Raw genomic sequence first — 25,196 nt, 5'->3', positions numbered from 1 at the left:
CACTCAGGCTCCATTTAAGCCTCCATCTTCATGTCCACCACCAGGATCTAGAGTCTGCAGGACATGCTCTAATCCCCATCACCGCTGGGATTCTGTTCTGCTGCGATGGGTCATCAGAGTCTAACCTCAAACTGAATTCTGTACATCAATAAATCATCTCCAGTTCTTTCAAATGATCTCTCATATTGAAATATATGGGACCTTCACTTGTTGTTGTTTGATGATGTTTAGATTTATTCACTGAATTAAACTGACTGAGTATAGTGTCAGTGTTGGGGATGGACATCAGCCAGGATAGCTTGTGAGACTTATGACATCCACAAACAGCAGCAGGTCAGTATTATTACTAATGACTTATTATTGGTGGGGATGGTTATCATTATGATACCGATGTTTTTGGTGTCATTGTTAATGACTTATTCTCTCAGTGCGATCATAATATGCTTGCATGTAAGTATGTATGTACATGCATTTTGGACTGATAGAAACAATGTTACCCTACACCCTTCCCATTTGCATGTTTTGAAGGGTGTGGTTGTTTTTTTGTTTTTGAAAGAAGAATGGAAAGAAAAGCACACCAAGACATGGGTCTTTGTCTCTGACCACAGGACGGAGTCAAAGACTCATGAATCTCTTCGGTTATTTTCTCAGCAGTCCACACACACAGAGTGTCTTTAACCCTCTGATGCATAGTGGTCACTGGAGTGGACAGCTACTAAAACGTACATATCTCTTTAATGCATTGGTTTCTATGGTGGAACTGCATATTAGCCTCTAGAGTGCTCTCTGCTGCCATGCTCCATTGAGGTCAATTCAGTGTTCAGTTAGTGCAACTGCAAGTAAATTTCCTCTGAATCAAAGATGGCAGGCAAACTGTCACCCCTGCCGACCACTGCTGGCATATCCTGTCAATCCTTCTATGCTAAAAGAGCCCAACAGGTAAAAAAAATATGATGATATGCAGTAACATCTAGGGAAGGATATTATCTGTTTGGAATAAGAAATTGTTATGTCTAATATGTAGAAAACTACGATTAACCATGTGTCCACTGTAGTGGACATCATGCATTACCCACTATATTTTTTTAACATAAGTCATAAATTGTCTCACTGTTTTTTGGGACTGTTTTGGTTATAAGTAAGCATATAATTGTTACATTTATAAGCTACTCATTTAAAATGTATATTTCTGTGCAGATCAGCTGTAGTTTGAGTTACTATAATAATTATTTTATCATATTTTGTAGACTTCAAATGCAGCAAAGAATAAGGCAGCGTACAGAATAGTCCAGGAAATTCCATCCAGCTCCAGTGATGATGATTTCATTGATGAGTGCAGTGATGATGAGTTCAGTGATAAGTCCAGTGATGATGAGAGTGGCTGCCAGAGCAGAACAGAGACATAGGAACTACGGACAGCCTAGGTGTGATGAACACAGAAGTGTTTGGAGATGCAGAGACTAAGATGTCAGTTTGTGTTTTCTTCCAGCATGCTACTAAGGGCTTGGTAATACTGTCCTGCATCGTTATAGAACTGTGTAGACTCAAAAATGTTGCTCTTGTTGGAGATAGTTTGCCATATTCAGGTGTAGGATTCACAGCTAGGACTGTTGATTGGTTTTGTTATTTACGTCTAAACATTGGGGCCTTATGAGTTGAAAGTTCCAAAAAAATTGCTGAGATGTTTTTCAAAGGATACAAGCAAACAAGTGTTTGTATATTTACAATAGAACACAAGGTAATTAATTTTTATAGTAAATTCACAGTATTTCATGCTAAGTGCTCAGGCGCATGTAGTCCACTGGAGTGGACAAGTTTATAACTTTATAAAAAAACATATTTTTGGGGAAAAAAAGAGTTGAACATTTTTTTTCATGTCCTGAGAAGAATAAAAGCACTTAAGAAAAAAATCTTGACCAAGGCTTTCATAATTCATGCATCAGAGGGTTAAGTAGTTTTATTGATTTATTTATAGGGCTATTACATGCTATACTATATCGGATACCTCCAAACATGGGTTATTACTAGAGTGCAGCAAAGGAGATATCCATGGTCAGCTCTGGGAAGTTGTTTTTGACACACAAGAAGTGACCAAACAGATGGATGCAAAGTAATAGTAAGGGATCAATAAAGTATTCTGATTCTGATTCTAAATGTTTTAGAAGGCCTACCAGTATTATGGCTTTCTATTGTCTTTCTCTCTCAGGTAATTTCATTCATGGGAAACAAATGTTGTTGCACATATATCAATATTTATTAAATATACAATTACAGTAAAAATACAATTACTTCATATATGATACAGCCAAAGACTGTATCAGGAAAGCAGAAATAGTAGAAGCTGATTTAACAAAATAATTCAACACTGTAGGAAAGCTTTTATTTGCATTCCGGAGGAGATTTAGATCAATAACCCCTTTCAAGCATGATGTAAAGTATAAAACATATATAAAATTAATAAATATATACAACAACTGGAACGCACACCGAACGTTAACCTACAGTATCATAAACTACCTTGAGTTAAGGTCGAATTATGAGGTTGCCAATCAACCAAAATTGAGAAACCTGAAATTTTTTTTGAAAATAAAAAAATAAATACACCTGAATTAAACAACACAGAAATTAATCCCAAGAGAGGGGAAAAACAGACATCAAGACTTCAAATATAATATCACTTGAATACAGAGACGGGCATCGGTGGTCAAAACCCATTCCTATCCGAGCGACTCTTCCGCCACAGATAGATGGCCAACAACACTGAAAGACAAACAGTAACAGATTTGACCTGAGCGGAAAAACTAGAACATCTTCAATTTGCAGTAGAAAAGGTTTTCAGGCGTTTTTAAGAAATTGTGTCCAGGTTTGAAGAAAAAGCCAACTTACCAGCAAGAATACCGGGTATCAGCAGGGAAAGTACTATTGGAAAGACACTGTGTGGTGGAGGATTACTGAGGCTCACTGTCTTGTCACCATACTTTATCTAGAAAACACAAAAACGCATTTCACAGAGGGACGTCTCAACAGAGCACTGGGTCACAGTATTTCCTCTATTACTACCATTTTGAAAGAAATATCAATTTGAAAACGACTGTAGAGAACTGTTGTTATCTCTATGTCTGTTTCATGGTTTTTTGTTTTACTATGTTCGTTCCTTTCATGTCCCAGTTTCATCTCTGTCTTGTCTTCAGCGTCTGTTGTGGAAGTCTTGTCTCTGTGTTTATTTACCTCCCAGAGGTGTCTCTGTTTAGTTTTTTCAGGTTCACGTTCTCGCCGTTTCCTTCCTGTTTTATTTTGATAGTCCCGTGTACATTATATTCAGTTTTGCTTACTATGTCTCATTACTTCAGTCTTCACGTGGTCTTTGTTTTGTTCTCCCCACAAGCTGTGTGATCCATGGGCCCCTGTTGGACGCCAGTCTGTGAGTTACTGGTTTTCGTCTTACCTGAGCTATTTTGAATAGCACATTTTGAGCTCTTAAGCAATAAAGCTATTTTAAAGTTTGTGTTCGTGAGTTTTGAGTCCTGCATTTTCGTCCCACCCTGCCTGCCGCATAGCGAAACCTGACATAAAAGGATTGATTCTCATTAGCTTTCCCTCACTTGTTGTACTGTTTCCGTTCAGGTTGCCAGCCCTCACCTGCTGCCTTCCTGGTGGTGCTCCAGTTTCTCCCAGCGTCCTAGCCTCTTGCTCTCCTGAAGCTTCTAGTGCAATCCCCCTCTTCCATAGGTCACTTGCAGTTTCACCCCGTCTTTCAGATGGATGCTTATTTTCGTATAGGCTGTTTCTTCTGGTATGCCAAATATATGGATGCTGCTTCTTCACGATCTTGCTCAAGGTTGGTTTTTTTTTTTTTCCTTGCATCTGCTGTGCATGGCTCAACAACATCACAAGGGCCTCGTTAGCTTCTTTGTGCCACTTTCCTAATTCTGTCACCCAGCACTGCATTTTGTTAAGTTTTGCTATTTCTTCTTGAATTGTTTCCTGAATTTCTCCAAATTTCCTTTTCATAGCATAACTGATGCAAGTTAGTTCTTTTTTTCACTTCACTTTTGACTTCAGCTTTGAATATTTTTAGTTTTTGTGTGAGACTCTGCATGGTCACTGTGCTGTCTTCATGCCTGTGTCCATCTGTCCCGTTGTCTCTCTTCATCCCTTTTCAGCTTGGTTAGCATTTCGTCAGCTTTCTTTGGTTTCTTCTTTTGTTTTCCTCACGCGCATGCATCATTTGAACCGTGTCAGTATTTTTTAAAGTCAGTTCTTCCCAGTCAGTCACGTCTCCCTGTCACTGTTAGTTACTGTTGTCTCTGTGCTCCATGTTCTGTTTCTAAGCCCTCCTTGTGTTCCTGGTGTCTTGACTCTAGTGAAGGTTTAGTTTTTCTGTCTCATGTGGTCTCCGTGTGCTATGTGCTTGGGTCTAAACCTGCCATGTTCCACGTCTCTGTGTCAAGTCTGCTTATGTCTCATGCTTCCTGTTTTACTTTGATAGTCCTTGTCCTATGTCAGTGTATCTAGTTTTGCTTCCCTTTGTCTCATTATGTCTGATTAGTCCCAGCTGTGTTTCCCTCCTGTTTCTCATTCCCTCCTCGTGTATTTAAACCCTGTGTTTGCCTTTTGTCACGTCATACCCTCATGGTTGTGTGATTCTCTGTGTGTTTGGTTCATTAGGTTTCCCAGTTTAGTTTTGCATTGTTTATTTATTCAGCAAATAAAGCTGTTTTCTGAGTTTTGCCTACAAGTCTGCATTTGGGTCCTTTCCTGCCTGCCACACACGACCATTTCATGACATTTTTAAAGGCAAATAGCGCTGATTTGATCTTTTCTTCTGCTAATTGTATTTTAAAGCTCAAAAAAACCCCAAAAAAACAGTAATTTGAAAACATACCAGAAATGTATTTATGGTGTAAATTGTTAGCACAGTACTACACTTCTGAGGACTTTGTAAGATAATAGAGATGTTGTGATGTTATACCTATTATCACATTAATCACACTTAAAAGAAAGATTTACCTTTAAGTCATAAAATTCTGTGTTGGGTGGCCTTTTAATCCGACAGATAAATAAATCCATCTCTTTGGCCTCCAGGATACAGGGGTGTTCCTGTTTGTCTTGAACGCCCCACACTGATAACTCTTCTTTTGACATCTCCAGGTTGTCTGACTTTTTCTGAAACAACAACAGAAGTCTGATCTTCAGTGAGCTGATGTCATATGTTAGTAGATTGTTTCAACAGACGCAACATTACCTGTATGGTGACGCGTACATCTTCCCCTGTTCTTATAGCCGTGAAGCTGGTAAACTCAGGGTCCGGATAGTAGGTGATGTTTGTGGAGCAGGCCAAGGTTTGATTGGCTACTTTCAAAGACACACTGCTGCTCAAAGTTTTTTCAGCTGCAGGTGTGTCATAGGTGAGACTCTGCAAGGACTTTGACTGTATAACACAGAATGTATTTAGTGTGTGGACAGTACAGCAAGCAGATGATGATGTCAAGGTAAACCAAGCACAAACACATTTCCAAAAGAGCTGGAATGCTTACGTCACCTTATTTTGTTGAGCATAAAGTGCATCCAGGAAGTATTCACAGCACTTCACTTGTTCCACATTTTGTCATGTTTATTCCAAACATTCCAGCAGCTATTCCTTATTCCAAAATGGATAAAATTCACTTTCAAGACTCTACACACAGTGTACCACAGTGACACAGTGAATGATAGTTGTTTGAACTTATTGCAAATATAGTTTTTTAAATTAAGAATATAACATATACATAAGTATTTCCAGCCTTTTCAGATGTGGGGAAGGGTACAGAAAAGGTCCCAATGAGCAAAAATGCTGGCCTCTTGTATGGAACCACGGGGACTTCATAGTTCTGGCAGCCTGGCCAATCTGAGTCGGGTTATAAGGGCCACAGTCAGGCAGGAGAACCTTCCAGAAGGACAATCATTTCTGCAGCACCTGAAGAACTCTCAGACCATGAGAACAAAACTCTTCGGTCTGATGAAACAAAGATGGAACTCTTTGGCTTAAATGCAAAGTGTTGGGAGGAAACTAGCACTGCTCATCACCTGCTCATCACCTGGCCGATACTATCCCTACAGTGAAGCATGGTGGTGGCAGAATAATGGTTAGGGTTGAGATGAGATGAATGCAGCGATATACTGTGACATCCTTGATGATAACCTGCACCAGAGCACTCTGGACATCAGACTGAGGAGGATGCTCATCTTTTGGCAGGAAAACAATGCTAAGCACACAGTCAGGATAACAAAGGAGTGGCTTCAGGACAGTCTGTGAATGTCCTTGGGTGACCCAATTTAGAGCCCAGACCCAACTGAACCTCTCTGAAAATGGCTGTGCACCGATCCTCATCATCCAACCTGATGAGCTGGAGAGGTTCTGCAAAAAACAATGGGAGAGATTTCCCAAAAATAGTTGTGCCAAGCTCATAGTATCATAATCTAAAACAGTTAGGTCTGTAATTGCTGCCAGAGGTGCTTCAACAAAGTGCTGAGCAAAGGCTGAGAATACTTACATGTTATCTTTTTGTTTTTGATAAATTTGCAGGAATTCCAAGCAAATGTATTTCATTTAGTCTTTTTTCGGGTAATGTTTCTAGAATTTTAAATGGAAAATGAATTGAATCCATTTTGGAATGAGGCTGGAACAACTGCAGCGCTCTGAATACTTCCTGGAAGCACGGAGCCTTCAGGAATTCTTGACTAAGAAACTAGAAATATTTACATTTAAGTTGTGTTAAAACTGTAGCTGTAATAAATGTCAGACTGTAAATCCAAAATCCTCTTCATTCCTGCTGCACTGAACCATCTGTCTGACCCTCACTTTCATTTTCTCATTCATATATTCAACAGAAAAGGACACATCAGAGTGCATTAAAGAGATAATGATCGGGAACATGAAAACCTACTTTGCTCATTGTTAACATGAACACTTTTGTAATTAATCGTTCATCTAGACAAAGACGCCAATCGGTTACTCTTTCAGTCACAGCTAATCTCTCTGAAACTTTGTTCACCGAGTGTTTCCCAGGTTTCCCAAGCTAGTGAGTCCATCAACTCAGAGCAGAATGTTAGACTGACGTATTCAATTTATAATAAACAGTCCCATTTCCACTGTGTGTGTCTGCAGACCTGATAGCTGCTGTTTCTGGGAAGCTCGACGTCCTGCTTGGTGTGGCTGTGTTTCACTCCTTCAGCAACCTCCAGGTGTGACCCCATGAGTGTGAGCTTCCTCTTCCCACTGCAAAACACAGAGCAGCATTTATGCAGAGCAGAGAATATGAAAGACTCTTGATCACAGAGAAGTGAGTCATCCTTGGATCCAGCAGATCTCACTGAAGAATAACGAGAAGCTTATTGTTTGATGGACCAGAAAAATAACCATCTGTCTATTTTCTTTCCTGCCAACCTGTTATATTTGTAATAAATAAATAAAACTAATGTAGTTTTAGATTCGGATGATTAACACCACCTTGACTATCTGCCTCAGGAAGACTCCCCACTTCACTAGCTGGGCCCACGTCCTCATTTTAGGTTTGACAGCGTTGTAGTAGGTAAAAGTGAATGCTTTGATATGACTTGAGCTGTGGTTTGGGGAAGGCCTCGAAGGGGACTGGCGACGGCTCCCTGGCAGATCCCCGTGTACTAAATAGAAGTGAAGACGTTAAAGAATGGAGAACAAGGACGGAGGGAGGGTGGTGCATGTAAACGAGAATGAACAGCTTGCAGAACTGGGGAAACCAGAAGGTTGTCATCTATAGACGAGCGTGTTTGGAAGCGTGGTCCTGCTCCTGAAATTACGATACATAATCTCCAATAAAATGATCTGCAGATGATTTTGATTAATCAGGTTTGTTATTGCACTTCTTCAGAAGATAATTTCTTAGAGACAGTGTGCTCCATATGTCACATTAAATGAGACATATGGAGCACATATGGCTGGGGGGTCATGGTTTGGTCCTGCCTTCGCTATTGTGGTTGAGGGTAGGGACGGCCTTAGGCGTCTGGGGATTCCCAAAGGTGGCCTCCTCAAAAACAACTATCAGCACAAGTTTCTTTTAATCATAATTGCAAAGAAACTGACATTAAGCAAAGAGTTCAAACTCTTTCTGTAACCTCGGCTTCTGGAAGTTGTGGATCTACGATCAGCAGTTATCACTAACGAATTGTGCAAAACTAATTTTACCTCATCCAGCTGCTGCTTGGAGTAATGTTGCCGCAGGATGGCAATGAGCGGTAAGTGATGTTGGCGTCACCATGGCAACTACCATCTTCTAGGATAACACACACACGGACCACACCTTTGATATCTGTGCTGGGAATGTGGAACGTCAGACTGACGCCAGCGTTGTCCCAAATAGGAGACCTGAGCAAAGACACACAGACCCAGTGACATCATCACGACATGCAGAAAACCTTTTTTTGGTTTTTACTAATTTCGTTGTTTGCACCTTAATTTTCAATGCTTAAGTTATTTTATTGTTTTGTGTGGGAGACTTCATTGTGAATTTCACTGCATGCTGTAAACTGCTGTGTTTTTTCTTACTGTGCAGACAACAGTACATTTCTCCTCCTTCTGTTTTACACTCAGAAACCAAACAATCTGCGTTTCAAACTGTGCATCATTTGTCCTAATTTCTGCAAGCCTGAGTCTAAAAGCTCCAAAGCCAAAAAAACATAAATAAAAATCAGCGTGTCCAGTAAAAATGAATATTTGTTGTCAATGAAATCTGTATCAGTGTTTTTTAAACTCATTTTTAACTATTTTGCCATCGATAAGTGCTGGGTGAGAACTCACATATTCCCAAATTGTAGAATATGGTGGTTTGTTACCAGAAATGGGCAGTAACGCGTAATCTGATTACTTTTTTCAGATAACGAGTAAAGTAAGGGATTACTATTGCAAAAACGGTAATTAGATTACCGTTGCTTTCCCGTAGGAACGCTGCGTTACTGCGTTACTAAAACCGTGATTTTTTTTTTGCGAGAATGTCTCATGACAGTGACGTAAGCAAGTGCGACATTTGTGACAACAGCTGTGTGCAGATCAACAATGGATCATATATCGAGTGCGGGAGAGAGTATGAGCATGCAGCGTTTAAAGCGTGGAAATACTGACCTTACTTTGAGTTTGATTCCATAAAAAGTGACAAAAACATTAGTGTCCATCGTGCGTGGGAAGAAAACTTCTTTTTACAGCGAAAAAAACCCCTAAACAAGCACCGAGTAGCTACGACGTAATGGGATTCTTCCACTGACCGCGGCACACCTGCACCAGGGTAAACCTCCGCCTACCCCACTCCTGCTTTACAGGTGAAAATAGAGCAACAGGACCGCTGAGTCTTTGACTTTATTTATTTTCTGCTGTGTTTTACTTGCATCTATTTGAAAGACTGAGTGTAAACACAAAATATATATATATTTTATGTGCTGGAATGTGCAGAAAATAGGTTTAAATATTAAACAAATTTCTTCCAGTCAGAGAATGTTGCAGATAATTTAATTTTTGCTTGATGCATAAAGTTAAAAGATTAAAACTAATAAAACAAGTTTTAAAAAGAGACTTTTCCATTTGATTACATTTTGTATGATGGATTATGCAGAAAAAGTAGAATTGGGCTGAAAGATCTATCACTTTATCACCTCTTCAGGTTGTAAATCGTGTTTTTAAAAAGTAACTAAGTAATTAATTACTTTTGAAAATAAGTAATCAGCAAAGTAACAGGATTACTTTTTTGGGGAAGTAATCGGTAATTAGTTACTGATTACTTTTTTCAAGTAACTTGACCAACACTGTTTGTTACAGAGGTGGGACCAAGTCATTGTTTTGCAAGTCAAAAGTAAGTCTGAAGTTTTTATACTCGAGTCAAGAGTCAAGTATCAAGTTCCTGGTAAAGTCTGAAACTTTGAATTTCAAGTCTTTTCAAGTCTTTAAAAGAAAAAAGAAAAAAAAATGCAATTATATGCTAAAAAGGAGACCACTTATCTCAACACATGATGAAACACGTGAACTTACAAAATATACACAAAGTTATTCTGAAATTGCACCTCTATAAAATGCAGCTCAATTAAACTTAGCTGTAGGAATAGTCTTCCCCTGAATGAAAATTGCAAAAGCAGAACTTCTATTCAGACAAAAACTGCTGAGATTTCCACAGTAGAAAACAAAGAACCATTGCAGTAAATGTAGTGCGCTGTGATTGGCATGTCCTCTCTCTCCTGCCTAGTCTGTTTGTGCACATATGTATCTGTATGTGTCTATGTCTGAGTGACAGAGTGTGCGTTCCCTGCGTTCAGGTACAGGACCCAATTTCTGAAACAGACCCCGCTCACCATCCACCGACAATTGTGAGATAACAAGCTGCATGTTAGATGCGCTTGTAGAATTGGATTTAAAATAGCATAACAAAAATATCATAGACGTGAAAGCCAAACAATATCATCAACGTAGCCTGGACAACATTTGCTAGTAAGATGAAGTCAGCTATCACATCGTAGCAAAAGAGAAGCACCACCTACTGTTCTTTATGCAACTTCAAATGTCGGACAAAGTTGGAAGTTGTTCCATCTTCGGCTGTGATTCTCTTCTTGCATGTTTTTGCATATTGCATTTCATTTTTTGTTGACTACTTCGTAGTTTATGTACCTGAAAGAAATTCCTCTTGGCAGCATTTTTGGCTTGAGTGTTTTTTTGTTTTTGTTTTTTTTTAAATCTGGTTAATTTGATTGGCTGTGCAACAGCTCATGCACACAGTACGTAGTGTGGTGAATGAATGAATAAATGGTGCACACTTTTTATATAATATGCTTGTTCAATTTTAGATTTGGAGTAATATAGCAAACCTTTTCAAGCAAACAGGTTCAAGTCCAATTCAAGTCCCAAGTCATTGGTGTAAAAGTCCAAGTCAAGTCACAAGTCTTTTTTCAAGCCATAAAATTAATGACTCGAGTCCGCACCTCTGGTTTGTAATATGGGTGGTGTTCCCCTGGATTAAAATCTGCTCTTTATTCAGTTATTTCTCAGCATCTTAGTGATCTGTACAGTGACTCACTCTTTTGGAGTACATTCAGCATGCGTCTGGATCCTCACTCGTGTTACAAAACCAAGGTTTTGACCTGATAACACCGCATGGTTACTCCCATAGAAAGACACCACACTGGGAGTGATGGAGTAGATCTCCGGCCCCTGGCAGCAACACACAAAAATAATCAGATCATTTAGTTTCCTTCTGCTGACATCATGACCTCTACTGGATGGGGATAATGAGGATCAGACTCACAGATTTCTTCCCAGACTCCAAATCGTTGCAAGCTCTGTCCTGCGGGAGGGATACAGCACTTAGCATCTGCACAGCACTATAATCTATCAGGACTGACCTAGGACCTGTTGTAGCTAACGTTAGTTTAGTTCAAAAAGAGGAGTAAACAGAAAACTGCTAATAAAAGTATTGACATTTTTTTTATAATCTAGACATGTAAATCATTGTACTGATGAAGCAATAAGCACTTGGTGAATAACATTTTTTAAGTTAAAAAAATCGTTCTTTAGCATCTCTGGTGTATGTTTAATAGTTTCATTTTCTACCATCAATCCCATGTTTCTTGCTCAATGTTAAAAGTGATGACTTTAAAATAATGTAGCACAGACTGATATGAAGTATGAAAATCCAGAAAATCAGTCATTAGTACATCAGTCTTTCCTTGGTTAGCCCAGGAACAGCTGTTTTTGTTCCATCCACAACCAGCTTTGATGCACTCCTGACACCTGGACAGGAGACATATTGGAGATGAGATGAACAAAATAAAAGGTGTAATCACAAAAAAGATGAGCATGAAGAAGAGACGGGAAACAGCTTTCTTTTTACTCTGACTGTGAGTTGTTTCAGTCATTTAAGGTGATCAGACTTTCTGTGTGTGGGACTAAAAAAAGGACCAGATTCAGTAACAAGTCACATTTTGTCTAAGTATAAAACATCGTGGACACTGATCTGATATCATAAAAGACAGCTGTGGTTTTGTTATAACAAATGTTTTACTGACATCAGGTGAGAATTACAGGTCGGCAACCAAAACACTGCATAGGATTGTTTGACTGTGTCTTATTGATTTTTACTCACTGAAAACAGGAAAAATATTTTTAAAATCCCATCTCGTCAGGTTTTCTTGCAAACCTCATTTTTTAAATGTAATTAAGTATACAATTAAGCAGTCAAAATCTGGTATCCTATACTTGAGTAAAAAAAAAAAACATTTCCAATAATGATTTCTTACATTAATTTGATATTTCTAACACAAGAGAAATACACATAGAAAATGCGAGGAAATAAGGGGGGTCAGTAGGAGGGGGGTCCGGTGGCAGTGTGAGGACCTCAGATGATCGCGTCCTAACAGGTTTAGTTTGTTCACAGTGAAAGTAAGGAATCTCAGAGAAATTATGCCGAGTTAATTGGAATAAAATATTGATTTTTTTCATCGCGGTTGCGCTTTTTAAAAAAATGTAAATTTCTCTTGTTTTGCAAACAAAACTGTATGTGAGGGAAATGGAGATCAGTTTTGGATTCAGCACCCTACAAAACATAAAATTTTACCAAAAATATTCCTTGCAGCTGAAAATGTTTTTTTGCAGACGTGTCTGCGCTCACACGTCTGGTGGGACTCGCCGAGACAAGAGGAAAGCAGTCGAGGAATCGAGGATGCGACGACTCTCGTACTTTTCATGTGTCTTTTATCTAATATCTCATTTATTAATTTTATTAATTTCTTATATTTTAGTCTCTGCTTTAATCTTGGCATGCACTTCAGTGAGAACTGCAGAAACATTCAGTCTGCGTTATTCTGCAGGAATTAAGGGGGAAACCGGCTGATGTTCTGACTACAGCTGAATTTAGGAAGCTGTGTTAGTTTACTGTGCTGACTAACAACATCTAACAATAATGATGATGTTGCTCTGGGGAAACTCCAGACCACAGCACATTGCGAGTGCTCACTTGATAAAAATTCCTGTCTAAAAAGTCTCTGTACACCTCCAGATGTCCTTTTTGTCTTGACGATGGCTATACTACACCAAAATAAAGACCACTCGCTAACAACGTCTGATACAGTTACAATTATTAAACTTTTCTAGCTTTGGTCATGAAGGTTTCATTCTCTCTGATTTCTAACCGTGACCTGATTGTCTGATCTGTCTGATGTACTGTAGTCTGTCCACAGTGAGTCGTTGAATTCTTTCTGATATTGATGGACTTACAACACGAAACTTGGCGCTCCCCTGATGTTAGAGCAGTCGTTTAACCTCAGTCGTTGTGACAGTGGTGATGTCCCAAGTCTGAATTTTACTGTGACATCAAGGCCTGTAAATTAAAAAAAAAAACTTACGATGAATGTCAGTGTCTCTGTTATTACAGGGAGTGCAGAATTATTAGGCAAATGAGTATTTTGTCCACATCATCCTCTTCATGCATGTTGTCTTACTCCAAGCTGTATAGGCTCGAAAGCCTACTACCAATTAAGCATATTAGGTGATGTGCATCTCTGTAATGAGAAGGGGTGTGGTCTAATGACATCAACAGCCTATATCAGGTGTGCATAATTATTAGGCAACGTCCTTTCCTTTGGCAAAATGGGTCAAAAGAAGGACTTGACAGGCTCAGAAAAGTCAAAAATAGTGAGATATCTTGCAGAGGGATGCAGCAGTCTCAAAATTGCAAAGCTTCTGAAGCGTGATCATCGAACAATCAAGCGTTTCATTCAAAATAGTCAACAGGGTCGCAAGAAGCGTGTGGAAAAACCAAGGCGCAAAATAACTGCCCATGAACTGAGAAAAGTCAAGCGTGCAGCTGCCAAGATGCCACTTGCCACCAGTTTGGCCATATTTCAGAGCTGCAACATCACTGGAGTGCCCAAAAGCACAAGGTGTGCAATACTCAGAGACATGGCCAAGGTAAGAAAGGCTGAAAGACGACCACCACTGAACAAGACACACAAGCTGAAACGTCAAGACTGAGCCAAGAAATATCTCAAGACTGGTTTTTCTAAGGTTTTATGGACTGATGAAATGAGAGTGAGTCTTGATGGGCCAGATGGATGGGCCCGTGGCTGGATTGGTAAAGGGCAGAGAGCTCCAGTCCCACTCAGACGCCAGCAAGGTGGAGGTGGAGTACTGGTTTGGGCTGGTATCATCAAAGATGAGCTTGTGGGGCCTTTTCGGGTTGAGGATGGAGTCAAGCTCAACTCCCAGTCCCACTGCCAGTTTCTGGAAGACACCTTCTTCAAGCAGTGGTACAGGAAGAAGTCTGCATCCTTCAAGAAAAACATGATTTTCATGCAGGACAATGCTCCATCACACGCGTCCAAGTACTCCACAGCGTGGCTGGCAAGAAAGGGTATAAAAGAGAAAAACTAATGACTTGGCCTCCTTGTTCACCTGATCTGAACCCCATTGAGAACCTGTGGTCCATCATCAAATGTGAGATTTACAAGGAGGGAAAACAGTACACCTCTCTGAACAGTGTCTGGGAGGCTGTGGTTGCTGCTGCACGCAATGTTGATGGTGAACAGATCAAAACACTGACAGAATCCATGGATGGCAGGCTTTTGAGTGTCCTTGCAAAGAAAGGTGGCTATATTGGTCGCTGATTTGTTTTTGTTTTGTTTTTGAATGTCAGAAATGTATATTTGTGAATGTGGAGATGTTATATTGGTTTCACTGGTAAAAATAAATAATTGAAATGGGTATATATTTGTTTTTTGTTAAGTTGCCTAATAATTATGCACAGTAATAGTCACCTGCACACACAGATATCCCCCTAAAATAGCTAAAACTAAAAACAAACTAAAAACTACTTCCAAAAACATTCAGCTTTGATATTAATGAGTTTTTTGGGTTCATTGAGAACATGGTTGTTGTTCAATAATAACATTATTCCTCAAAAATACAACCTGCCTAATAATTCTGCACTCCCTGTAGTGATATGTCTGTTTTAATGAGCTGAGCCAGTATATAATAATAAACAGAGTCAGAGAACCTCTATCATTATATCTGAGTATAATATATTTTCTTATGTTGGCAAATGTTGCAAATCAATAAACAACTTTTACTGTGAAGTGTTTTTAATTCTTGGAATTATTTCTGAAAAGCCACTGACCATCAGCAGGAAGTGTACGATCAGACAGGATGCAGGTGCAATGTGGGAACTGTGGAGGAGGGCTATTCGAAACACAAATCGAGCCAGACCTTGCAGCAAACTGACAGGCAAACCTCGATGACACTTCTTCACCCACAGTCAGGTGTGCGTGGACTTTTAGTGAGATCTGAAAATGAAGAACAAAACTGACAAATAACTGAAAGCCACAAATGGTTACAGTCCCGAGTGTGTTTGTAAGCTGCACCTGTCCGGTTGTGTCCTTTTCTACTCTGTGGGAAATCATTTTGTGTTGGGACTCATCAGGAATGGACAGCCAGTCTGAATCTGTGCAGTCATCTTCAAATGTGCAGCTACGAGAAGAAAAAGTAATCATCACCAAGTTCAGAATTGTTTGAAGACGTCAGCTGCACGTGTTGTTTCTCTCACCTGCGTTTAGAGCTACACCACACACAGTATGGATCCTGTGCAGACCAACACTCCTGCAGATTTGTGTACGTGCTGCACTTCGACACAGGAACTCGCTTTATCTAGAACAACAAACACTGTCAAATGCAGCACAGGTACATGTGACGTTCAGATAATCTGTAAAAAATATAAGTACCTGGTTACTAAATGGCACATACACATGTTTCTGATCCACTGGATCCAGATGTAATTTGGGAAACACTTTGCGGTCATCACTGGTCCTGTAGAGCACCGTGGGACAGCCAGCGTGATAGTTCCTGTCCACAGACAGCTGACAACAAGAAGGAGGTTTTGCCAAATTTGCCTTTGAACACTGGGTTAAAACTAATAACGGGATCACACCAGCGCAGAAATAAAAAACAATGTGTAGAAAACACTGCTACTGTTTTAGAGAACTCTTTGTTGCTGCCTAATTTCATCACATCCTCCAACTGTCATTGTGTTGCTCAGTGTATGAGTCAGAGTGATTAAATTTCTGACCCCATGAAAAATTTCATGTAGTCACAAAATATATTTGGGTCTTAAAATGAAGGTGATGCAGCTTTTTAAATGTAAATTAACAGCTTTAATAATAGCTGTAAATACGCTTTTTAAACTTTGTCTCCAAAAACAGACAATATGAAAAATAGGATAAACATGAATTCAGGATACTCAGGCGTAAAGAGATGTGTAGAGATGTCATGGTGAGTGTGAGAGTGCAAGGGAAACAAAAGGTGATAAAATGATCAGACACTGACATGAGACCAGTGGAACATGTGGGAGTCCACCGTGAGTCAGCAGCTCTGGTGTGATAGTTTTTCTGTTTGGTCCCCTCTGCAGACCTGATCACAAGGCACCAACCTCGAGCATGAGCTCAAAACAACCCCCAGATCCAAGTTAAAGAAACCCGGTCTACAAGCTGGTTGGCGGTCATGTTAGAGTGATACCGCCAACTTTTGAGGGTTGTACAGATTGGGTCATATCAGCACAGACATTTAAAAAATACATTTAATTTTAAATAGTACAAAGACAATAAATACATTTTTTGAAGCAAAGAAAATTTAATAAAAAAAATGAACACTGACCATTATATCCTTTTTTTGAACTGGATGCCAATACATTTTTTTTTTAAAGTTACAAAAACAGGAACAAAATTTAAAAAAAAAATATTAGTGGAACATCTCACAACTCATTAAAAGTTTATAGTGATTAAAACCAGTTCAGAGTCCACTTCTAAGGCCTGTAACAGCTATATTGTAGGTGTTACCGTAAAGTTAAACCTGTTTTAGGCCGGACTGTTTTCAACCAGGTCATATTTTGTTTATATTTCAGGTCCTTTTAATATGTCTGCTGTTTACCTCAGCAATACACCACATCTAATTACTCTGGAGGAGGCTGTAAAACTTTGTGAAAGTCCATTTGGAGTCCATAAGTCAGTAAAGCTCAGTTATGGCAGTGATAATGAGACAAGTTTTTGAGGATATCCTGAACTTTTCTGTAGGCGAGTGCTGCTAGTTTTGCTGCTGTTAGCAGCTGTTAGCCTCTTTTAGCTGCTGTTAGCCTACATTTGTGAAACTTTCTTTGAAGTGGATCTAATACTGTTGATCTCAGACACTTAATGAAGAAACTCTAATATGATGTGAGAATGTTATCAAACTGTAAAGTGGGATTTTTAGGACTATTGAGCCTAAATTAGCTGGCATAATCTCACCTGATAACCACCTGTTGTTGTTTAGCTGCCACAAATAAACGCCTCCTTTTATGTATTTTTAATGGATGATGTCTAAGTTCATAAGAATGTATCACTTTGGTTGAAGACGTAATGGCACACTTTCTTGTATAACTGATGAGCACAATGTTCTTTTTTCTATTAAATTACCTAAAAATACTTCATGTACCTTTAAAAGAAGATAACATAAGGTCTGAGAAAGTGGACATATTTTATTGTTTGTGATCAGTTCACTTTCTTTGCATGTATGAACACAAATGTCATACTGCGACCATAATGACCTTTAATTGACAAACATTTTATATTGCAATTAAGCCAAATAAAGTATTACAGTTGGTATCCATGCTAAAGGTCTGGGTGTTAAAAATGATGGTGAGGGTAACATGGAGCCTCATGGCAGCATTTCAAATGTTGAAACAAACACTTCCATTAAACTCTCAGATCGATTAAGCAATGTCTCAGAGTGCAGCAAATCTGTCTCCTCCTCTTCTCGTATTCAACCACAAACAGAAATGAATGCACTCATGATCCATGCTGCTTCCTTAGAAGAAGCCATGCTCTATATAGCAGAATGACTAAGAAGCAGAAAAGAACAGTTTTGCAATAAAATAGAAATATCTGCAGCAAACAGCAGCGGTGCTGAATGCTGAGATCATGGCAACGTTTCAGAGGCCCACTCAGATGTAATGGTGTCATATTTCTAAACAGGATCAGCACGAATGCTGCAAGATAGTGACCGGAAAAGGAGTCGTGTCATCAGAAACATTTACTGTCTGCCAGCATCCAGTTAGAAAAACACTTTAGAACACTTTACTCTTTACTCCGTCGAATTCCTCTAGAATTAAATGAAATTGTTACATTGTGACAGTTACACAGTAGTGTAAGGAATTTAAAGTATTGTGTAACTTCAGGTAATATAGAGGAAAAGAGACACAAATTAAATTATTAGCAATTTTAAGTAATGCAAAAATAATTTTAAGCAGTAAGTAATTTACAGGTGTTTTAATGGAAAAAGATATACAATGTATATAAGACCCCCCTCTGCCTCCCTGTGGGTTGGTATGTCTGTGTTCTTTCTCAAGATTGGCTCTTCTACAAGAGGCCTGGGAATCTGGGGGCAGTGCTTAGCTTAGCTGTCCCAAGGACTTTACTCTTCTGAACAGAGATCTCTGATGTTGTGCCTGGAATCTACTGAAGCCGTTCTTCCAATTTGGGGGCTACAACTCCTAATGCTCCTGTTACCACAGAGAGCACTTTGGTATTTCTCTTTTTTCTCACTCTCCTTCCCGACCTTGCTGTCTGCCAGGATGTGGCAAACCCAGCGGTTATTCAAAAGAAAACAATTGCATTTTTTGTTCCTTGTCAACCACCACATTGTCTGGTTGGTTTCCATTGGATCTTGGGGACTTCAAGTGGGGAAAAGGTCTTCCTGTACACTGTCCCAGGCACTTGGTTGTGCTTCTCAGTGTACACAGCTTTCATCTTACATCCTGCTACTTTGTACTGAATAGTCACTGGGGTACCTTTGGCCAGCCTGCAACTTGGGTCCTGTCAGGTGTAGTGGACTCCTACATGATCATGGCAGCACAAGAACAACCATAACTACAAGATCAGAGGCCGTGTCCTTTAAGCTGGCCTTTTTACCGGCTGGCAGGATTTCACTTTGTCTACCTGTCGGTGGTACGGCCTATGCAGGGGTTTGCTCGTCCAGGATAGTTCCTCCTCCTGTTCCTCATTAACATGTGTCTTCAACTGCCGAGGCAGTCTTGAAGCAGTTAGTCTTTAGGGACCACCTCTCTGATGTATTTGAGGATGCTCCATGTTCCATTCTGGCTCTGACACTCGCTGATCCTCACCCTCCCGCTTCCCATTGCTAGTAACATGGAGATATCTGTACATTGTGAGGAGTTTTCGTATTTTGATTTCAGTGGCATCCTCCTCCTCCTATGGCCAGCTTATTATTCTATCTGGGTGTCTAATGACTGTCAGGGCCTATGTATTTGTAGTTTTAATCCCAACACTTTTTACCACTCAGTTGGCTGCTCAGTACACATCTTGTCTACTTGAGGTACTTGACTGTGGCTGACCTTTGTGCATTTCTGTCATGTTTCCTGTTGACCTGTGGGATATCCAGGTACTTGTATCCTTTATGTCTGCTTCTCTGCCCTCTGGCAACTCCATCACCTTCACTCTCTTTGCAATCATTCATTGTAAAGGAGCTGACTGATGATCGCTTCACTCCTGAATTAATGTCCGTATCAGCTCTCTGCAATAAGCTGGCTTAGAGGGTTGAGGTCTATGCAAAAGCAGTAGGTACAGTGCATCACCTAGATATGTTTGAAACTTTATGGTGACATGAGTGATTGCCTTTGGGGTTGTTGAATGAATGTTCTTAGTGCACTGTTAGTCTGATACAGTGCCAAGCACTCCAGTGTTTGCGTGTGGGGCACTGAGTGACAGGCTTTCTCGTAGTCAGTGCAGCGGTGTTTAGGGTGGTCTGCCTGGTCTAAGAGTCTTGGTGCACTGCTCTGTCAAACAGGAGTAGATGCCTTCATCCTGTTTTTATTTCTGAGCAAGTGTTCACTTGCCTTTCATGGAATGCTGCTAGCGACTTCAGCCAGTTCTTCTTCTTCCAGTATTACTCAGTTGCAGTTCAGGGTGCATCTGTTCCCATGTTATTATTTCGTTGTAGCTGGGAGAACAGAACTGGAGCTTTGGAGAACAGACCATTTATTGTTTATTTCTTCAGCTTAGTGGCTTGAGCTGTGAGCCTTTGTTTGGCAGCTTTCAGAGTCGCACTTATGTACTTATATTGTACTTCATATTCATCTATTCATCATGCTTCTCATTGAACCATTCTGCATCTCGGTAAACTGACTAACATTGTTCCAGACTTCCTTGATTGTGGTTTCAAGCTTTCTTCCCTTCCTATATAGATGTTTGACCTGACACTCATGTGCTTCTCAGATTACTGTGGTAGTATGAGCTCCCTGTTTCACATTTGTAAACTGTGCCAGTGCATCGGGGTAGTCTGTCTTGTTTGGGTGGCTACCCTAAGTCAGAGATTCATCTGCTGAAAATCACTTCACTAACTGACATCAGTAGCATCTATCTAACTTTGTGGGAGTGGCAAGAGAACTCAGTTAATCTTTGGCTTTATTAGATCACAGTAAAATGCAAGAGACTATGGCAGAGGAAGGCATTACATGGAGCTGCATTCCTCCATCCATTAAAGCCATTAAGCTACTATTATAATTTATACATGAGTGTAAATGCACCCTGAAAGAAAATACTTTAGTAAATATAGTAAATATTGTGTCAAGCAAGCACAATATGATTCTTTAACGATGTGAGTGAGCTGTCAATACAGAATCTCTGCTGAATGGGGTTTTTTTTGTCAACTACATGAAAGCAGGTGGAGGATGATGAGTGATGGAGGAGAATCCAAGCAGAAGGCAGTGTTAGATACTTATTTCTATTAACTGATATCTATTACTTAATACACACCTTAATGAGCTGCCCGTCTCCTGTCCCAATGAAGAAAACCATCCAGCCTCTCTGCCTCACTGCCAGCACAGAGGTCATGGAGCTGTGCCTGAAGAGCACTGCCTTCGGTTTCAGGATCTTTGGCTGAAAAACAGGCAACCAGCAGATTGGATATTTACAAATAACTAACCAGAAGAAGTACTGAAAGTACCTGATATAGAAATAGCATCTCATTACTCAAAGTCTAAAAAAAGCCTTGTGTTGTTGTGCCATCAAAGTGACCTCTATTTATTCACTTTGTATTTTTGTCTTGTCAAAAAATTAAGTGCTAGCAAATACTTCGTAGTGCCAGTTGAAAATTAAGAAGTACATAATGTGGCAACATGTCACGTGTACTGTTTTAGGGTTTTTTCTTTTCTTTTTTTTTATTACATCATGTGTACAGTTTAAAAATTAGCCTTAAAGAATCAATGGAACTAAACTTTTTTATAGATCATTTCTGTTTATATACATTTACTTAATTGAATACTAATTAGATGCAGTTTCACACACAACACGTCTTGTCTAAACAGAATGATCTCCCATCCACAGCTGCTAAAATCCAGAGAGTTGTGCTGGTCAGCAGCTGCAGCAACATGGTTTCTACTTACAGTTTGGAAAACTAATATTCTGATAATGAATCAATATGAGGTCCTATGAATGCACAGCACCAACTCTACAGAAGGCTTAAGCTGGTCTGTATACTTTATGGTTTTTAATAAATCAAACATCTTCACATGAACCAGCAGACAACACAGTACTTTAAATACCTCAGAATCCTTATTCAGTCATGACTTTTAGTTCATTTTTTACAATATGAGGCCCTGGATTTTTTTTCTGTTTTCTAAAGTCTAAATATTTTTAAAACTTTTAATGGAATATTTTGTGCCATTTATTTGATTCGTCGCTGTTATTTTAGTTCCACCATAATTATTTTTTGTTTAGTTTAATAATACAGTAGATTGTGTCCCTGCACATTTCTTACAGTTGTTATGTCTTTTTGATGCCACATAACAATGACTTAATGCTACTTTCTACAAACCAGAGAAAAAAATGGGACAGGTGGAAACAGTTTCAACACAAAAAATAACCATTAAAAAAATAAACTTAAGTTATTCAGCGACCCACCGTCGCTTCTGTTGGCGCAGAGGTGTAGAAGTCTGGATCTCTGTCGGTGTTCGTGCTGTAATCAGGGCTGATGTCAAACACCATCAGCTCGGTGTCGGTGTCTCCTCCATCGATACCGAACACGCCGCTCCAAAGCACCGGCTGCTCCCCCGGGATGACCGAGGAGGCCACGAGTCTGCTGCGTTCACCGTTAGAGACACTGAGAGTCGCGCCCCGCAGAGACCTGAGTGTGTCAGTTTTACTTTTATCGCCTTCGAGCCAAATGAGACGGACTCTGTTTGTTCGAGCTGAGAGCACGTTGGAGAACAGATAGATGGTTGAACTGATCTGAAACCCGTCAACAAACTCCACGTCACCTTTACTTTTGATCCCAGGTTCGCCCGAAGCTCCATCAGTCACAGAAAAAATACCTCCACCCTGTTTGTTATCCGTATTCTGAAGGTTGACAGCCTGCTGATTAATACCACACTTGTTGTTTTCGGGCTGTTCTTTGTTTTGTTGGATCGCGGTCAGAATGTAAGCGTCGGTCTGAGTTTTCTTCTTCACATCCACCAGAAAGCTGACAGACCTGCTGCTGTTCGTCAGAGGTCCCACCTGGAAGTGTTCCCTGTACAGAAGGTTGGAGATGTTCTTCAGGTCCAGAATCTCGCAGTAACCGCAGTCATCGTCAGTCACACCGCAGCTGATCAGAGAGTCATTCTTTGTGAATGGCAACAGCACGTTGATGCTGAAAGTTGCGTTCCACTCAGCTGCCTCAGAAACCCGGTAAAACTGGACATCATCCTGCTGGTTTCCGGTCTTTAAGATTCCTCTCTGGGTCAGACTGTTGATCAGACTCAGGCCGTGGCTCAGCTGGTACAGCCTCTCCTTTGTGGCGACGTAAAGTGTGTTTGAGGTCACGGCGAACTGACGGATGTCTCCATTAAACGTGAAGCCTCCATCCTCCTCCAGGCACAAACCCGGTTCTCCGCAGAGAACAGAAAGCAGAGCGAGCAGCAGGATCATCTTGAACCTACAGCAATACTTCCACTACACAGCGAAGTCTGGCACGGCACTCGGCTCTCTCTCTCTGACGTGGTGTCTCAAGACTTGTGCGTAAAAGCGCAGCGTGGGTCTAAAAGCTGAGACGAATACTGCCTTCCGAAACGTCAGAACAAAGCCTGTTCGGCTTTTTTTACATCCTGTCAGAAATTATATCTAAGAGACAAGTTAACAGTAGCAGCCTCTCTCTCGGTGCCATGAAGTCAGAAAAAACTAAGGAAGACAAGACACATCCTCTTTCTGACGTGCACAGTTGTCTAACGTGTGCAACCTTTTAAGAGCAGCACTCTCTCAGTGTCTTCATTTCCGAAAAAAAGTTTCGCATTGTACCCCTGCGGTGAACAGGAAGTAGTTCAGCGTTGTATTCTTATGGCAATATTTCGCTGCATATGTGTTTGTGAGTACAATAGCCAGAAATAGTTACAACTATACCCGGTCTCCCCTGTTTCTGGCATTTGTTGCTTTCGAGCTCTTTTAAAGTAGTGGATGCAAAATGTAATGCAAACTATTTACATGTCTCTGCTGTTAAATAGTACAGCTATTTTCTCAGCAATACAATTAGTACTTGCATGGTATGGTCTCAAACACAAAGAGTGAAATGATGCAATTAACCCCATAGTCTGGGTTAGTTGTAACATGTCCTGTAACACAATGACATAAGGGTTCTGACAAAATCTTAATATTTAATCATATTTATTCAACACCTTAATGCACGCACACACACACAGCTTCAGTGATCCCTTGCTCTCCTATGTAGCAGCATGGAATCACCACTCAGAGGAAGAAAATGTAGTTGTGCACCAGCATCTTCATTAGTACAGGTGTGGGGGTTTTAAAACATATTTATAGGACTTTGTTTCTGAGTGAAACAAAGTCCCAACGTGTGAGTATCAAAGTGCTGCTCTGAATATTTTCTGTTAAATATTTTGGCGGAGGTGTGGTAAATGGCTCCACTGCAGAGGAGCCATTTCAGTGACACCGGGCCTGGAGGGAGAGGTGTGTGTGTGTGTGTGTGTGTGTGTGTGTGTGTGTGTGTGTGTGTGTGTGTGTGTGTGTGTGTGTGTGGAGTCGGCCGGAAAGCTGCTCCGCAGTGGTGGTGAAAGATGGTGTGAGGACAAATCTCTGTTCACAAATCTCAAACATGAAAAGTGTTAAGTGTCGTGACTATGGTTACGATATAAAATCATAATTAATGATAAACAGAATGCCATCAACAGTCCGTTCACTCAAAAATACACAGAATATTTGAACATGCAAACAATTAAAAAAAAGGTTTAAGTAAGGCGTAAGTGCTTCTGTAATGCACGGCTGGGTTGTTGATGAACAGTGGCATGTGACTCGTGGTCTAGTTGACCACAAGTGCAGCGTCGTCACATTTCCTGATCCAACAGACTCAAGTGAATCAGTTCTCCATTTGTGTCCAGCATTATGAGAACTGTCCTCTCTCTTGTTAAAAAGAATATTTTCACAATGGTATATGTGTATTTATGCCCCTGAAGTCTTTTTTTCTGTATGTATGAATATCCAGGAACAAAAAAGAGGCACAATTACAGTAGTTCCCTTTCCCTCAACACAGAGTAAGATGAAGTTTAAGTTTTAAATCAATAAAAAAACATTAGCTGAAAACTAGATTTCGACACTAAAGCTGATTTCCGGAAGCTAATAACAACCCTCTTTAATTGTGACACAATATAAAATAATCGCCATCAAGGTGTTCTCAATAAATGCTGCCATACAGTGTGTTTGGGTCCCATAAATATGCATCACTTCTCCTTTAGTCCTCTCCAGTTTTTCTGAAACCTCTAAAAGGACCCTTACTGGATTCAGACGCCTTGGTCGGGAGTCAGACCCCCAACCTGAAGTTGCAAAGGCATGTAGTGTTGTGCTGCATGTGCTGCCAGACACTCATGGAGTGCAGGTAGTTTCTTTAGCCAGTAGGCATGAATCGTGTCAGGGTCTGGTGATGTCCTTCTTCCATATGCTGTTCGAGTATTGCTCCAACTCAAGGCTTGGAATGGATGCTGTTCTCATATTGTTCCGACACAAACCTTGTTAATCTAGATGATGTCTGAGCTGATATAGCTTCAGTTTTGTCTCTCTTGCTCATATCCCAGGAGTAGCATGTGGGACCTAGGCTGGAAAGTGTACTGGATACACATGCCCTGGCG

At 40.2% G+C, this 25,196-nt stretch overlaps 1 protein-coding gene across 1 annotated transcript; it reads right to left on the bottom strand.

The window, feature by feature from the left end:
* Window positions 1–1,970: 1,970 nt before the first annotated feature.
* LOC101479155 (plexin-C1) lies at window positions 1,971–23,287 on the bottom strand. The gene is made up of 16 exons (XM_004553857.4): window positions 21,988–23,287; window positions 20,842–20,964; window positions 15,763–15,897; window positions 15,588–15,688; window positions 15,406–15,511; window positions 15,162–15,327; window positions 13,265–13,367; window positions 11,707–11,782; window positions 11,298–11,336; window positions 11,070–11,203; window positions 8,204–8,383; window positions 7,150–7,258; window positions 5,246–5,431; window positions 5,011–5,166; window positions 2,887–2,983; window positions 1,971–2,760 (listed from the first exon to the last, which is right to left on the bottom strand). Exons 1-16 carry the CDS (start codon window positions 22,990–22,992, stop codon window positions 2,705–2,707), a joined length of 2,772 nt encoding a protein of 923 aa, XP_004553914.3. The 5' UTR covers window positions 22,993–23,287; the 3' UTR covers window positions 1,971–2,704.
* Between the last annotated feature and the right edge of the window lie 1,909 nt (window positions 23,288–25,196).

Source organism: Maylandia zebra, linkage group LG17, assembly GCF_041146795.1.
Source record: "Maylandia zebra isolate NMK-2024a linkage group LG17, Mzebra_GT3a, whole genome shotgun sequence".
Lineage (NCBI taxonomy): Eukaryota > Metazoa > Chordata > Actinopteri > Cichliformes > Cichlidae > Maylandia > Maylandia zebra.
This window is presented reverse-complemented; position numbering and strand designations above follow the sequence as displayed.